The sequence below is a fragment of the Terrapene carolina genome, unplaced genomic scaffold, assembly GCF_002925995.2.
Source record: "Terrapene carolina triunguis isolate 2854851 unplaced genomic scaffold, T_m_triunguis-2.0 Scaffold236, whole genome shotgun sequence".
Lineage (NCBI taxonomy): Eukaryota > Metazoa > Chordata > Testudines > Emydidae > Terrapene > Terrapene triunguis.
The window spans coordinates 875,929-892,095 of record NW_020664587.1 but is presented as its reverse complement, the minus strand read 5'-3'; the positions used below and the strand labels follow the sequence as shown (position 1 = coordinate 892,095).

At 40.2% G+C, this 16,167-nt stretch overlaps 1 protein-coding gene across 2 annotated transcripts in view; it reads left to right on the top strand.

The window, feature by feature from the left end:
* The first annotated feature begins 533 nt into the window (after positions 1-533).
* HNRNPR (heterogeneous nuclear ribonucleoprotein R) overlaps positions 534-16,167 on the top strand; it is a 59,426-nt gene continuing 43,792 nt past the window's right edge. Inside the window, exons 1-5 of one of the 2 annotated variants that reach the window (XM_024199594.1) lie at positions 534-641; positions 8,086-8,251; positions 10,593-10,711; positions 11,130-11,237; positions 12,461-12,574. In XM_024199594.1, the coding sequence (XP_024055362.1) occupies positions 564-641; positions 8,086-8,251; positions 10,593-10,711; positions 11,130-11,237; positions 12,461-12,574 (585 nt within the window). In that variant the 5' untranslated portion in view covers positions 534-563. Of the gene's footprint in view, positions 642-8,082; positions 8,252-10,592; positions 10,712-11,129; positions 11,238-12,460; positions 12,575-16,167 lie in introns of both variants that reach the window. The other variant, XM_024199593.2, reaches the window with a different exon arrangement.

Below are 16,167 nucleotides of genomic sequence, written 5' to 3'. Positions count from 1 at the left end.
TGACTGGCACGCGAAACCTTCCATTAGAGTGACTCAATGAAGACTTGGCACCCCGCTTCTGAAAGGCTGCCGACCCCTGGACTGGTCTAGATAAAACTTGGTGCTGCCTTGAGGGCAGGGGACTGGACTAGAGGGAGGGGAGCAGAGAGAGACAGCGGGGGAGACAGAGACCTGCCCGGGAAGGGGAAGGAGACCTGCGGGGCTGGAGGGTGGACAGACTCGGCCCCGCCAGCAGGCAGCCCCGCCCAGCTCCGGAGGCCTCTCGGTAGTAAGGGGCGGGGCCCTTCTCACCCTCCCTTTGTTTAGACAGGCGGCGGGAGGAACGCAGCTGCCTCTTTAAATCCCTGATCTCTGCCCTTGCTTGCGCGCCGGCCTTCGTCGTTGCGCGGGTGGTCTCGCTGTCTTCTCTAATTGGCCAGAGGGAATAAGGGTGTCTCGCCTCCCAGCTCTAATAGGTTTCGCATGGTGCTCGTCTGACGTCCAATACGCTGATTGGCTAAAGCAGGGATCCCTGGAAGCAGTTCCGGGAAACCCCGCGTGTTGCCGGGGTCGCGCCGCCGTCCATGAGGAGAAAGGAAGTGCGCGCGCGCCATTTGCAGTCGCTGCTTAGGCCTCAGCCGCGCCGCGCAGGCCGCGCTCCGGTGAGTGTCGCGGGGCCGCCACCGGGCGGGGGAGGGGGAGAGCCGGGCTCCGCTGCGGAGAGTCCTCAGCCGGGCCTGCGCCGATGGTGGAGAGCCACACGCTCTAGCGAGGCCCGGCGCTAGACGAGGCGGGCCCAGGGCAGCCGGGGCCTTGTGGACGGCGGGGGCTGTAGGCCGCGCTCGCAGAGGCGCTGCTGGGCACCTGGCTTGGGACGGTGGGGCCGTCGGGGAGTGGGGCTGCTGAGGCGGCCAGCGGCGCATGGAGCGTAGACTGTCGCTGCCCGGTCTGTGGTGCGCGGGGCCGTGGCTGGTGGGCGATTGTTTCCCGGCGGTGTGTGTGTGGGAGGTCCGCTTTGCGTACGGGTCGGGCCTGGCGACCGGGGTAGCGGGAGACTGACTTCCTCCGCTCCGCTCCGCTCGACCACGTGGATTGGCTCCTGCATGTGGGTGACAAGAGGCAGGCGCTGGCTCCTGCTCAGTGTTAGGCTTAACGCCGTCCGCATTGCATTACATCTGCTGTGGGTAAAACGCAGCTCTCTCCCTTTTCAGCCTGTATCACTATACAGCAGCTCAGGGAAGCTGCCTGGAGGCAAAGCCCCTTGGCTGTTGGCCACATGAGACCCTTTATCTGCACTACCACGTGTGCGTGGATTGGCTAGGAAATATTTTGACTAATGCTGATTTATCAGTATTGCCATGATGATGACATATCTGTTCTCTGTAAAACCACCCGTAGGAAGTATTTTGCTAGTGTGGGTTTTAGTAAGCTAAGTTTTGCATTAAACCTATATAAAATAATTCAAGTTACCACTTATCTACTTCGTTCCAGATGGTAAATCTTGTTTAGTGCGAGAAAGATAAAATTCTCTAGGACCTGATTACTATGAAATTACATTTTCTTTTGTAAACTTTATTGAACTTCTGTTCACTAACATTTTGATTAAAAATACAGGTTTTTAGAGTAGATTTAGTTACTGTATTTTAGTAGCTTTGTTATCCATTACTCTGTGAATGTAGCGAGTTACCCTACTTGACCTATGGTTCACCATAGGTTTATTTAGAGAAAGTTGATTAGACTTTTCTTTCTTTTTTTGTCTTCTCTCCCAGTACTGAGCAAGAAGATTCCATCAGCTTTGATACTTTTGTGCTGTGGAGAGCATTGTGAGGGCCACATAAACATTTTGGAGTCCTATTTATGATGTATTACAGAACAATTACTAGTGTCATATACAGTGTATTTTGTAGGAGTAAAAAAGCTTCTGTAATTCCTAACTACAGTGCTTTTTTTAATCCTTTCTGTGAAGTGACTGGCTTTTCTGTGTAAATTATAGGGTTTGCAGACTAGCAAAATTCTACTTAACCTTTTTATTCTAAAAGCCATGCTTCCTAAGAGTATTTAGCATCCCTATTCAAGTGTCTGTCTAGGTAGTTATGATGAGAATCACAGTAATACTTGTGTACACCAAAAACAAATGGATTTATTCTGGCAGTATCACTGTGTGGTAGATAAGTTCTCTATCTGTAAAATAGAGATAATAATCATTTAAGTGTCCTTTTGGAAGATAAATTCATGGATGTTAGGGCATGTCTTCACTGTAGAATTAATTTGAGTGATAACTCAAGTATTGTCCCTAACTTGAGTCCCATCCACACCCAAACCCTTAACTCAAGTGTGGTCCTGTTTGTAACTTGAGTTGGCTGACCCGTTTGTGGAGTGGGGGGTTAGCACAATTTGTCAGCTGCTAGTACAATCACTGAAGCCTGATATATACTAGGAAATTAGGTCAGTATAACTGTGTCGCTCAGAGGTGTGAAAAAATCTATCCCCCTTAGCAATGCAGTTAAACTGACCTAACCCCCAGTGCAAGATCACTGGTAGAAACCCTCCAATTGGCATAGGTAGCATCTTAACTGAAGCTGTCCAGCAGCGCATTTGCAGCATTTTAAGTGTAGACAAGCCCTCAGAATCATTCTGTGGAATTGGAGTGTTGTTAGGCTACCTTGAGAGGGAGTTGACTCAAATGTAGATAATGTAATATGAGTTAATTCTGCAGCCTTAGGCATTCATACCATGATGACAGGGCACTATACGTCTATATAGATACTCTTGAGCATAGCCTCTCAACCTGGGGTCGTAATGACCTCCCTCTAGATGTGGGGGAGGTGTCCCTATGCTTTCCCGTATCATGAGGTCATTTTATGGGAAAGGTTGAGAAAAGCTGCTCTGGAGGGGTGGATGTGTTAAATACTCCTTGTATTTACTGTACTAGAAGTTAGACTTTAGGACCTTGGTAATCTGCAAAGCTCTTAATTTGCACGAAGGCAGTAACTTCATAGCAAAAATTTAGTCCTATAGCTTTTACACTAATTAACGTTTTGTAGTATATTTTATGTAATTTAAACGGTCATAAATAACTACTCATTTGTATCACAAATATTGCTTAAGGCAGTGGTTTTCAACCTTTTTTCATTTTGTGGACCCCCTGCATTTTAATTGGAAATCTTAGACATAGTCTGCGGGCCCCTTGGGGTCTGCGGACCAAGGTTGAAAACCACTGGCTTAAGGAAAACTGATGCATTATAGTTAGGTTTTTGTGTGTGTAGAACTTGCAAAACTTTCTTTCGATTGCCAGTCAGTAGTGTGAGCTAGTGAAGTTCTTCTTCAGTAATTCAAGTCGCAGTTCAACTTCCATTATAAACCCTTGCATTTCCTCACATCTTCCTTAAATTCTTCTTTTGAGTTTAAACTTTCCATGATCTTAGACTGAAGGTAACTTTTTGGGGGGGGGGAGAGGGATAAATCTGTTCTACTGTGCTTCAGTAAAGCTACTGGGGTAGGATATAACTTTTCAGTTTTAAAAAAACTTGTTTGATACACTAATAAATCAAATGGCTGAACTTCAAAATGTTCAATGTACTGTCTTTAAACCTCCAATGAGGCATTAGCTGTCTAGTAGGTGGTGATGACAGGGGGGTGAGGGGAATTAAAATAAGTAACTTAGGGCAGGTCTACACTATGGGGGTAAATTGACCTAAATTACACAACTCCAGTGATGTGAATATGTACCTTAGGTCAACTTACTGCGGTGTCTACATGGCGCTGGGTCGACAGGTGTTTCTCCCATAGACTTACCTTATGCTTCTCATTCTGGTGGAGTACTGGAGTTGACGGGAGAGCAATCGGCGGTTGATTTTAGCAGGTCTTCACTAGACTCGGTAAATTGATTCCCGATGGCTTGATCGCTGCAGCATCGATCCACCAGTAAGTGGAGACAAGCCCTTAGAAATGGCTTTGGTGCAGGCTCAATGCAAAATATCCATAAGGTTTTTAGTTATGCCTGCTGCACTTTAAAGTTGACTAAGTACAAACTTTGCTGCTCCATGGTACCACAACCATTGTAGCAAGCTGAATAGTAGTCCAGGACAAGTCCCTGTTCTCAGCTGCTGTATTATCTTGTAGTTGGACTTGTACTAAAGGAGAACTTTATTTGTGGAAAAATGTAGGTTTGACTACTTGAATTACTTGAGTATAATTCTTCTCTGCCCCCCTCCCTCCTCAGGTAACTAAAAAACACCCAGAGTTCCAATTTTGCATGTGGCTAGACTTCAGTGAAGATTAGTTACTTTAAGACTTTGAGATATGGGTGGGCAGGTAACTCAACAAAAATACAGTGCTCTCCTCAGTTGCATAGTTGGCAGTGCCAATATGGAGTCTTATGTAAAACACCATTCTGCAACTTCAAAATGGTGCAGATAGGTAATGGCCTGGACACCAATATGGATTCTACACAAAACATCCACACTTAGTCTACAGTTGCTCCCAAACTTTACATACTGCTGCTTGCTCAATAGGCACATCTTTATATGTATGCACCTCCTGAAGTCCACCCATCTTTGCACATTCTACATATCTCATGCATACCAAAGTAAATGATCCTTCTGGAAGTGTATCTATAATCTTTGCATACATCTGGGTTAAAGAATCTTCCTGTCCCCCAGAAACTTGGGTTACTTGTGCAATTTCTTCATGTGCACATAATCAGTTTTATATGTACATTTTGTGCTTTCACGTATGGCTGGTTGGTAGCCACATCATGGGCATGATCCATGTGCAAACTCAAACTTCTCTCCTTCTTTTCTTTTTTACACTTGCTTCACTTCAAAGTTGTTTTCTAGTCTGAATAATTAAAGTAAACTTGTTACCTTCTTAATCAACTGATCTTACAGCATATTCAATTAACTTTCTTTGGTGACAAAGAAATTTTACTGGTGTTTACTTCTGGTGTGTTTGCATAGCTGACACAGCTAAGTGGAAGAGAGCTGGATTATCTTCCTCTTTGTCAATCAGTATGACTGTTGAATTCCAGTTTACCTGTGCAGCCCCATTGAAGACAATGGGGTCATAAGGGTGTTGCAGAGGATATGATTTGGCTTGTGTGTTGATGAAGCATGAAAGAAAAACCACCATTTAACACTCAGATTCTGGTCTGAGTTGGCAAAACTAGCAGATTGGAAAAAAAAATCACTGCTTCTTATTGGAATGGTGTGCATGTCATCTGGAAATCACTGAGACAGAAAATACTCCTACCATAATATCTTCATGTTTCAGAGTAGAACCACACTGAAAGAAGCGTTTGCAGTTAGACACATGACAGGAGATGCATAGTTAAGGATGAATAATTTTAACATGGCTGGCTTGTGCATATGCATTACAATAGTCTTAAGTTATGTGATCTCACTAATTCTCAAGTTTGTTTTGCAAAGATAAATGTATAACATGAAGAATACACTTGCCTTACATGAAGTGAAGTAAAATAGGCTTAAAATTCATACTAAAAGTACATTCTGCATTGGAGTAATACTGTAGTAAAAACTTACTGGCTTGTATACTCCTACATAAATACCAAGCTGATAGTAACACTAAATATTTCATACCATTAGGTTACAAAAGCAATACTTCATAGATTATGAGAAGCTTTAGCTGTGGAACTGCAAATGCATTACGTTTACAGCTAGAGGTGTACAGCCAATGATTCTCAGCACAAGCTTGAGAACATGACAAGTCTTCAATTCTCTCCTGATGGAAGATGTTAATGGTGTGTGAAAATGACTTTTGAAGTGTTAATCCAGTTTTACGAAAAGCCTCTTAAAGGGACAACATCAACTTAAGCTACACACTTGTGAACATTTTTACTGTTAGAGGTAACGCAATTACTGTAGTTGAGGCTATTTGTTTATTTCACTTGTTTACTTTGTGTAATCAGTTTCACACTTTCCCTGTATATCCAATTTCCTTGTGCAAAACCCTAGAAGTGAGAGACACTAAAGTAAAGAAAAATGATTGTCAAGCTACAAAAAGCTGGCAAAGGAGTTGGGGGGGAGGGGGGGAGAGGGAGAGAAGAGATGAGACTCAAAGGCTGATTGATTGATTTTATATATATATATAAAATATATAATCAGTACCTGAAACAGTATTTTTAAAACTATTTTTAGAGGGAGGGGTGGCTTTTAAAGATACCTAACACAAGCAAATTTTTAGCCTTAATTTTGCATTTATTGACCTTTGTGTAATTCACTGCACAAACTTAATATTGCAGTAATGTTTTGGGATTTAATATTGTGGGTAGTGGTGCATAAGCATGGTTCTAGTAACATGTTCTGTACAGTAATATTGTCACTTTAAATAGAAACCATACACTATACCTTATTTGAATTTATTAGAAAGTAATATGAGGCTTGATCAAGAAACAGAATGAATAGTCTAAGTGGATACATGTATACCATGCAGCTGCAAAAAGAATAGGAGTACTTGTGGCACCTTAGAGACTAACAAATTTATTTGAGCATAAGCTTTCGTGGGCTACAGCCCACTTCGTCGGATGCATAGACTGGAACATACAGCAAGAAGATATTTATACATACAGAGAACATGATGGCTACTCCCACCTTTTCATGTTCTCTGTATGTATAAATATCTAAATAAATTTTAGTCTCTAAGGTGCCACAAGTACTCCTGTTCTTTTTGCGGATACAGACTAACACGGCTGCTACTCTGAAACCTGTCATGCAGCTGCAGAAGTTGGCTTTGTTATATAGCTTTAGTCTTGTCCCCTCCCAGTCACCACAATTCTCTCAATCCATTGCATAATCTCTTGTTTGTCTAATAAGAATGATTTGGCTCAAGCCAGCAAATTTGTCCTGGTGCATTTTCAGAACAGTGCATAGGCTTTAGTTTAGAAGCTTTGGATATGTTGCTTGTCTGTCTTGGGTGTTATTTAGGAGATTTGTTCTGTGGTAGCTGACTAGATATCTTGAGGCTTCAACATTAGAAACGGTTTATTCTTGAACCATCTTCATATCATGTATTCCAGTACATATTGCATTGTTCCTGTCGTGTTGCATATGTCTGTGTAGTTACCATTCCATTGCTGATACGTGCATCATCAACTCTTCTTCCATGTCTTATACGGTGCAGCACCATTTGAATCTCTGCTGATCTTATACAGTTGACCATCCTAATATATCTCTCCATTGGGTAGTTGGTTGCAACCTCAGCCATGAAAGCTGAGGTGAAAACATCTATTGGCTGGCTAATAGAGAAATTGAGACAAAATTTACAGTGAATTAGGCAAAGGCCATTGGAGTTGTCTAAAACAGTAGCTGTGCCTCTTTTGAATGCACATCCTTGCAACTTCTGTATTGATTCTTGCATCAAGTCTTTTACTAATATGAGACATTCAAGATGCAGTCATGGCTTCGTTTGAAACTAGTAAAATTCCAAGTTATCTTGTTATGCTACAATTTGCAGAATCTAAAACATTCTACCTGAAGTGTTTTTTCACTTTTGGATTTGTACCATTATGGATTGAAATTGGTAATATGTCTTAGTATGGCACTTTCCCTGTTTGAGTTCTGAAGCATCCTGAACAAAAGAGTATGGCCTCTCATGTAACATTAAGTTGAGTTTGAAAGAAGTCATGACAGCAAGCCAGGAAACTATGTGAAAGTTGGCAAACGTGTATTGACATTGATATGTTAAGATACCCTGCATAAAAATAATCATTTTAAGATTAGAGGAATGGGAGATGAAAATAGCAGTAGTTCTGATGTGGCTTATTGTTCACAAATTGAAGGGTGTTATGTAACACACCAGTACACTTCAGCTGCTATGGTAACCAGATACCTTACTGACAATCAAAGTTAAGTTTAGATCTGATGTACATGAAGTACTTAAAAATGTAAATTCTTCCATGTACATGTTCCACAATGTTACAGGACTGTACTTATTGAAACTTAGATCAGCTGCATCCCAAAAGCATTAAATACGATTTTGATACAGGTCATTTGCAGCATGTATACAATTAGTTTAGATAAATCATGCATTGTCCTACAAACTAGTTATTTCTGGCTTAATGTAATATAGCTCCTGAATTTTTTCCAGCAGCATAATAAAATGGCTAATCAGGTGAATGGTAATGCGGTACAGTTAAAAGAAGAGGAAGAACCAATGGATACTTCCAGTGTAACTCACACAGAACACTACAAGACACTGATAGAGGCAGGCCTCCCACAGAAGGTGGCAGAGAGACTTGATGAAATATTTCAGACAGGTATAATATGCATTTCTTGTTTCTGATTGGTTATGAAAGTGAGGGCATACCATTTTCAAATTTTATAGATTAAGGTTTAAAAATTCTCACTGTGTTTGATCTGTGAAGCTCTGAATGTATTGCTACTTTCACTTCCCTGAAGGCAAATTGGGTTTGACACTGACTCTTTAATTATTGGAATCATCCTTAGTGTTGAATGATGTCCTAGTTGCTTCAGGAGACAGTGCATCAGTTTGTCTTAGACTTTCACAAGTAAAGATGTATGTTCCAGCATACTAAACTGCACATTTTTCTTAATCCAAATCAGTCATCACTTTGCTTTTACTTTTCTACTGTCAACTCCTCACAGTGACTCTTAAAACACTTAAAGGGCTGAGTAGATGGCTCAGTGGGGAAAGCAACTAGCTTGTCTTGCCTGGGACGACATTTGAACTCCAGTCTGCCTATGGATTTTATGTTCTGTCTAGTTCCAGCTGAACAGTTGAATCCATGTCAGTCATTACACTGAAGTTTTCACTCTAACTTCATTTTAACACAAGTCCAGGAGTAAGCTATTCAGCAAATTGAATAATATGGTCTCTGGAAATCCTAGCGAGAAAGGGTCCCTTTGCAGGAAGAGTTTTTTTTGTTTTTTTGGGGGGTAATTTCTCCCCATTATTTTGGTCTTATAAATGGAAACTTCCTCTTCCTCTTTAGAGTGTTCTTTGAACAGGGTTAGAGACATAAATGGAACTGCTTCATGCACTTACCTGAATACCTCAGTGACAAGATGCCAGTTTCTCCTTTTTGAACAGTCTAAAAATTCAATGAACCAAGTGAAGGCAATTCAAAATAATATCTTATCCATCTTCAGTATGTTGATATTCTGGCTCGTGTGGACGATCTCTTTTGGAAGTCAGTCCAGTGAGTGTCTGCCAGCTTTTATTTGCTTAGAGATGCATTTCTCTAAGTGTGGGTTATGATGACATCTACATCATGGCTTGAGGGTAGATGTAAATGGCTGGGCAAGGGACTTGTGGGACTCGAGTCTAGAAGATGTTGCCGTTATCTTGTGTTGTGAGGAGTTCTCAAGTAGGAGTATTTTAACCCAGTAATTGACTAGCTAGTGTGACTTCATTGCATGGGTAACTTTTGAAAACACATTTGTTCAAATTTCCTTAATACCAACTGAAGATGTTCTACACTATGCAGGGTTTTATCAGCTCTATTAGTTGCTTTTGAAGCCACAGCCAAATTTGGGAATGTACTTTGGGATTTTTAATCTGCTCAGTCTTTTCACTTGTGAATGATACAGGTGCCTTCCAATATGCAGGATCATTTCTGAAATGCAGTCTTTGTGCTCTGTGCTATTGTGTTTCGGAACTCCAGTGGAGATTAAGGAGTGTGCAGTAATTTAAATTCCAGAATGTTCAAAAGTGTTGTGAGGAGTTCTGTATGTGGATTCACACTGAAGTCTGTTAAATATCAGCAGGTTTCTTGGAAAATGTAATCTTTGTCTGTAACTGGCAGCACTCCACAGCTTCCATAAAATCACTGATATTCCAAAGAGGAAAAACTTCTAAATAATCTCAAAATAACATGCGCTTCAGAACTGGTCCACTGTCTTTAGGTCTGTACCTGTAAAGCTAATAATAGTGTACTTGGGGTACATAACAGGGCTCGAAATAATGTCTTTCTGGATTCTGGCTGCTAAAAACTGGGTGGGTCAAAATGTTTTTTGTACTTTCCCAAGTGGAAAATCCACTGTAATCTCCGCTCTTCCCACCTTCTTCAAGAAGTAAACAAATTGTTCCATCTCTAATGCTTTTAGAGGTGAGGTGGGAGGTGGCTATAAGTGGCTCAGATCCTCAGTCAGGTGGCTACCTTTGCATATTATGGGTAGGGTATAGGCAAGCGAGTAAGGTATAGGCAATGTTTCCCCTGTCAGTGTATTTTGGAATGGCTCCATTCAAAGAAAGGAAACTTAAAGCTTTGGGTTCATAGATCTGTTGGAAATATGAGCCAGAGTTCATTATTTCAAACCCTGGTATGTAGCATTGCTTTATGCAGCAGACTGGATTCCCAAAGCTTCTGAAACTGTTACACTCTTGGTTTAATATTGCACTTAATTTACTTTAGTGCCTAGGTATATACATTTTAATTTATCTTTTTCATTCGTATATCCATGTCCTTTCATATACTTGTATAGGAGTATGTAGTTAATATTAAATAATGCATAATCCTATTTACTAATATGCAGTATAACCGTTGCTTGATTTAAAAGCAAATAGCTTAATTGTTAGCCATCTTGCTTTGTATAATTAAACAGAAATCTGTAACTTTTCTGTCTTTAACTTTTTAGGGTTGGTAGCTTATGTCGATCTTGATGAGAGAGCAATTGATGCTCTTAGGGAATTTAATGAAGAAGGAGCCCTCTCTGTATTACAGCAGTTTAAAGAAAGTGACCTGTCGCATGTACAGGTAAGGTGAGAGCTCCAGAAGTGTGAGCAAATAAGTATAATAGTGTTTTGGCACTTCTGACTTCCCATAAAGCAAATACTTGATGTTGCAGATTCTAATGTTTCAAACCCAAATTGGAAGTTTGGCATATATCTTTGATATTGGTATTTTTGAGTGCAAGGCAAAATCCTCTAATGTTGGAATGAGCACTATACTGAGTGAATGTGTGACCTGTTAGTGCTAGCTGGAGTCTTATTGTCTTTATCATCAGTTTGTTCCGATTAAGAACATCTCAGCTGATGTACATTATGTAATAATCAAAATGCCAAAGGAATCCTTAACATGACACATTGCAAAAGCTAATGTGTAAGATCCAGTGGCTTTAGATGGCTTTTTATAATATGCTTCAATTGAATTACTTTATAAATTGCGTCTACAGAACAAAAGTGCATTTTTATGTGGAGTTATGAAGACCTACAGGCAGAGAGAGAAACAAGGAAGCAAAGTACAAGAGTCAACAAAGGGACCAGATGAAGCAAAGATTAAGGTAATGTATTTAGATGCAGCTTAATTTTTGTAATGGAGGAACAGGTATATTTGTCTCTAGAAAGAGATGGGGTAAATTTGAGTGTGCTCATAAATCCTCTTCAATACACTGAAGTAGCATACAACTCTGTTCGGCAGCTTTCCATGCTGACATTGCCAGGAAATGCACATAAGACAAATACTGAAGAGGCATGCTTCCACTAGTAAACTAGCAGGTCTTTCAAATTAAATACTTGATATGAAACTTTGGTTACTGTAAGTATGTTACTTTGAAGGACTATACTGAGGCCTGTCTGAAGAGAACATGCCTGCGTGACTTTTTTCCATCAAATTCTGTGGTAATATAGATATTTCTGGACACTTTAAAATAAACAGCACACATCTTAAGCAACTGTTATGAATAGGGGTCTACTTAAATCGTGGAAAAATCACACAATTTTCACAGGTTGATCAGCGCTCTGTTTTACCGCGTTATATCCAATTTCTTGTTCTATCGGGTCGCGTTATATCGGGGTAGAGGTGTATATGAACACAACTGTGAAATTTGCTCTTTATGCCCTGACCAACTTGTGAAAAATGTGACAACCACCCACCCCCCATGTTTTTAAGTAGACTCGTACTCATAACTGTTGCATACGATGTGCTAGATGTTTTTTCCCAAGTTTCCAGAAGTATCTATATTACCACAGTATTTTGATGGAAAAGAGTCATGCCAGGAGCATGACCCTATAGCTTGGGGTAAAAGTAAACAAAAGACAAGATTTCATGGTCCATGGCGTGTTTTTCACAGCCACAAATTTGATAGACTGCCTAGTGGATGCAAACTAGCGCCCCCCCCCCTAAAAAAAAAAACAAAACAAAAAAACAAAAACCCCATACAATTTTTGGGAGGAACATGTAGTGTGCTGTTCAATGTATCATACAGAATACAGCAAATACTGGAAATATGTTGCACGTTACTTCTGGGACACCATGTCAATGTATCTGTTTGCTTAAAACAGAAGTGTGTTTAGTCTTCCTTTTCTGAAAAGCAAGCTAAACAGTTTGTTAACTTTTCTATACAATGTAACGCTTCTGTGCCCACTGACAGTGGTCTGCACAGCCTCCTGAGGAGCCTATAGCTTGCTCTACAGTCCTGACAAAGTGCAGATTAGGAAATGTCAATCCCAATTAACCTTCATGTCACATTAAATGGTTTTAATGATAACTTTTTACAATTTTCAGGCTTTGCTAGAGAGGACCGGTTACACTCTGGATGTGACCACTGGACAGAGGAAATATGGGGGCCCTCCTCCAGACACTATCTACTCAGGAATTCAGCCTGGTATTGGAACAGAGGTTAGTATGTGCAGATTATTGCGCTGGGCCTTTTTGTTATGCTTTTTTACTAATTCAGGAAATTAGAATGACTAAAGTAAACGATACAACAAGTAAAAGCATAGAGCCAGGGGTTCTCAAACTGGGGGTTGGGACCCATCGGGGGTTGCGAGGTTATTACATGGGGTGTTGCGAGCTGTCAGCCTCTACCCCAAACCCCATTTTGCATCCAGTATTTATAATGGTGTTAAATATATAAAGTGTTTTTTAATTTATAAGGGGGGTTGCACTCAGAGGCTTGCTATGTGAAAGGGGTCACCAGTACAAAACTTTGAGAACTACTGGCATAGAGCCTTGCAGAGAAGGGTACACTTCAATATCAAATTGGCTTTCCTCAATTACGTTCTGCTTCTGCAGAAAATAACCACAGATGGCAGAAGAAGCAGAGATGGTGTAGAGAGTAAAATTACTTGAACAAGCTTTTAAAATAGGATAAGATGACCAAACCGTCAGATGACTTAAAAAGTCTAGCCAAACAGATCTGATTGAAAAGAAACCATTTGACCTTTTTCTTGTACAACATGACTGTAAATTGAGGGACACTAATTGGTTTTGTTAGAGACTACATGCAAAAAATGATGCAGATGCTTGCAAATGTAAGTAAAGTGTTCAGGTATGAAGTGTATACTAAATAAATGAATATTTGTGGATGGGTTGCCTACATTTTGTAGATCGTTCACATACATTTTGTTTCAGTTACACAAGCATCCTGAAAACTTTCAGAGGACTACTATCAAACTTCAGTTCTGTCAGTGAAATCAATTAACACAATTACTGAAAAGACAGATTTAATTGTTAATTGAAGTACTTTTCGTTCAAATAGTCTTGAATTTACTGCAAACACATTGGCATCAATAGCTGCCCCACAGCATCTTAATAGACTCTTCCTGTAAATTGCTGTAGGGAACCCATTGGTGTTAACCACCTTAAAACTAATGTGTCAGCTAGTTGGAAGACAGTTATATTTGAAATTTTGCTGCAAGTGAAAATAAAAGTGGACTCAACTAATCAATGTTTATTTACATACTTAAGTCATTTCGGTTAATATTAAAAGGAAATGACAATCACTCTCAATTAAATATATATATATATATATATTTTTTAAAAAGACACATTTTTTTTTTTTTTTTATAAACCTGTCTGAAAGGACCCCTTAATTATCCTGCACTGTGTGGCTCAGTCTGGTGTAGGTCCCCAGCTTTTAAGAGCCCTAAATTCACCCTGAAGTTATACACCTCTACCCCAATATAACGCTGTCCTCGGGAGCCAAAAAATCTTACTGTTATAGGTGAAACCGTGTTATATCGAACTTGCTTTGATCTGCTGGAGTGCGCAGCCCCCTCCCCCCCGGAGGGCGGCTTTACCGCGTTATATCTGAATTCGTGTTATATCGGGGTAGAGGTGTAGTTCAACAAAGGAAAACTGAATGAAGTTGGATATTTGTGGTTGGAGTGGCTTTGGTTTTTATTCTGTCTATGCATTTATGGTTGCTGTTACCAAATTCCCTCATCACTCTCACAAAGTGTATAATTTAACTGAATTTTATATCCAAATCATACTCTGGCTAACCGTTTGTATGCCAAATTATAGTCTAGATTGACATCGTTTGCCTAAATTGAAGACCCTGTGCAATGTGGATGTATAGCTGAAACTGCCAAACTGTGCTCCTATAGCTATTTACAGAAATAGAGTTTATGTATCCATTTTATGACACTAAATTTCAAATTGTATATGTTGGTATGTAAATCAGGAGTCTATTACTATCCTTTACATTGAGAAGCTATTAATGTTATATAAGTGGTGGTCTGGCTTCTCACTTCCTCTTCTTAGCTCCGCCACTCTAACCATATACAACTGCTGGTACTGCAGACTTCCTTTCTACCTAGTGTAGAAGAATGATTGCGAGTAATACAGTGAATGGGAACCCCTGTGAATCTACGTTGTATAGTTGAGAGGGTTTAAGAACAGACAACCTGATGAGCACTAATTTCATCTTGTATAAACAGGCAGAGAAACTCTTCAGTCTCCTTCTCCCGAGATGGAGTTTGAATTAGGCATTAACACAGCTGACTTGTATAGTAAATGCATGAAATGGCACTGTGAAACAAAAGTCAAGAAACGCTAAAGTTAAGATTGAACTCACAATCTTATGCATATGCAAAAGGAAACAACTTGGGTCTTAAATTCCATCTAATCAGGCCTCAATGGTTTGTGTATAGAAATAGTAATATTCATAATGGTAAATTGCCTAGAAATGGAAAGCAGCAGGAGATTGTTATTTTTAAGGCTGGATCTTTCACCTGTTTTCAGTGCTGTCTTATTTATAGGTATTCTAGTGCTGCTAAAACTTATACTGAGATTGGGGTCCTGTTGTGCTAGGCATTGTACACTCACTTAGTTTAAACAGGCAAGGCAAAGCATGGGAGGGGAAATTGGAAGCACAAAGGTGAATGAGTTCATTGTGTGGTGCTGCTGATGTGATTACATGACATAGTATGAATGACAAATATCTGTTGATCCCTCAGGACAATATAAAGTAGCGTTAAATAGCTGTATTATGACTTCTACCTGAAGGCACTCCCTTGGAGTCCCCCCAAGACTCCATCATCCTTGTTCATGAAGCCACTAGGGAGACAATGTCATGCTAGTGTAATCAGCTCTGTCTTTATACTGCTGTTTACCTCTTCTGATACCTTGTGTATATTGGGACCTGGATGAAAATCAACTTGCTGAGGCTTCTTTAAAATAAGGAGATAATGCTGATTCGCAGGAGGAATTATTTTGAAGACTTTGCAAAATCTATAACAGGCCCTACATAGAAGGCATTTTCTTGCCTTACGGTCTGATTAGTCTGGAGATCTTGTTAGATTTGTTTTTAGACCCCCAGATTGCTTCATTTGTCCAGAAATACCCTTTTTGTCAATGGATGCTGACAATTACATCCCCTTTCCTCCCACAGTCCCCTTTTCTCAGTCGACCTATAGTTTTGTTACCTTTCAGTCTTGACAGTTGGGATGGGCTATACATCAGGCCTAATGAGAGCTCGTCAGAAGCTCCACCTTCTGAATTGAGTAGGCTGGCAAGGACATATTGAACTTGATTGCTTCTAGAGATTCAAGACAAATATCTATTATGAACTTTACACTGAATGAAATTCTAAAGGCTTAGCTGACAGTCACACTTCTGGCTGTAGGAGAGTGTGGTATATCTACTTCTGTTGGGAAATTGATCTTACAGCAGCCTATGACACCTTTTGGCAGATTGGTGTGCTGTATAAGAAGTCCAGAATTCTTCATAGATTGTCATGGCAGCTAGCTAAGGCTGTGAGGTAGATGTTTTTAAATGGCTCTGTAACTGGTGATTCTAGAAGAACAGAGGACTCTCTGTTGCTTTTTAGAAGAACAGACTTCTTCAAGGCACAGTGCTAGCACCAATTTTATTTAATGTAGTCACCAGTGACCTACTGAATACCTCAAGGCAGTTCATGTACACCAGTATTTGTTTGCCCACAAGAGACTGTGACTTTAAAAAATTGAAGAGAACCTGAACAGGAG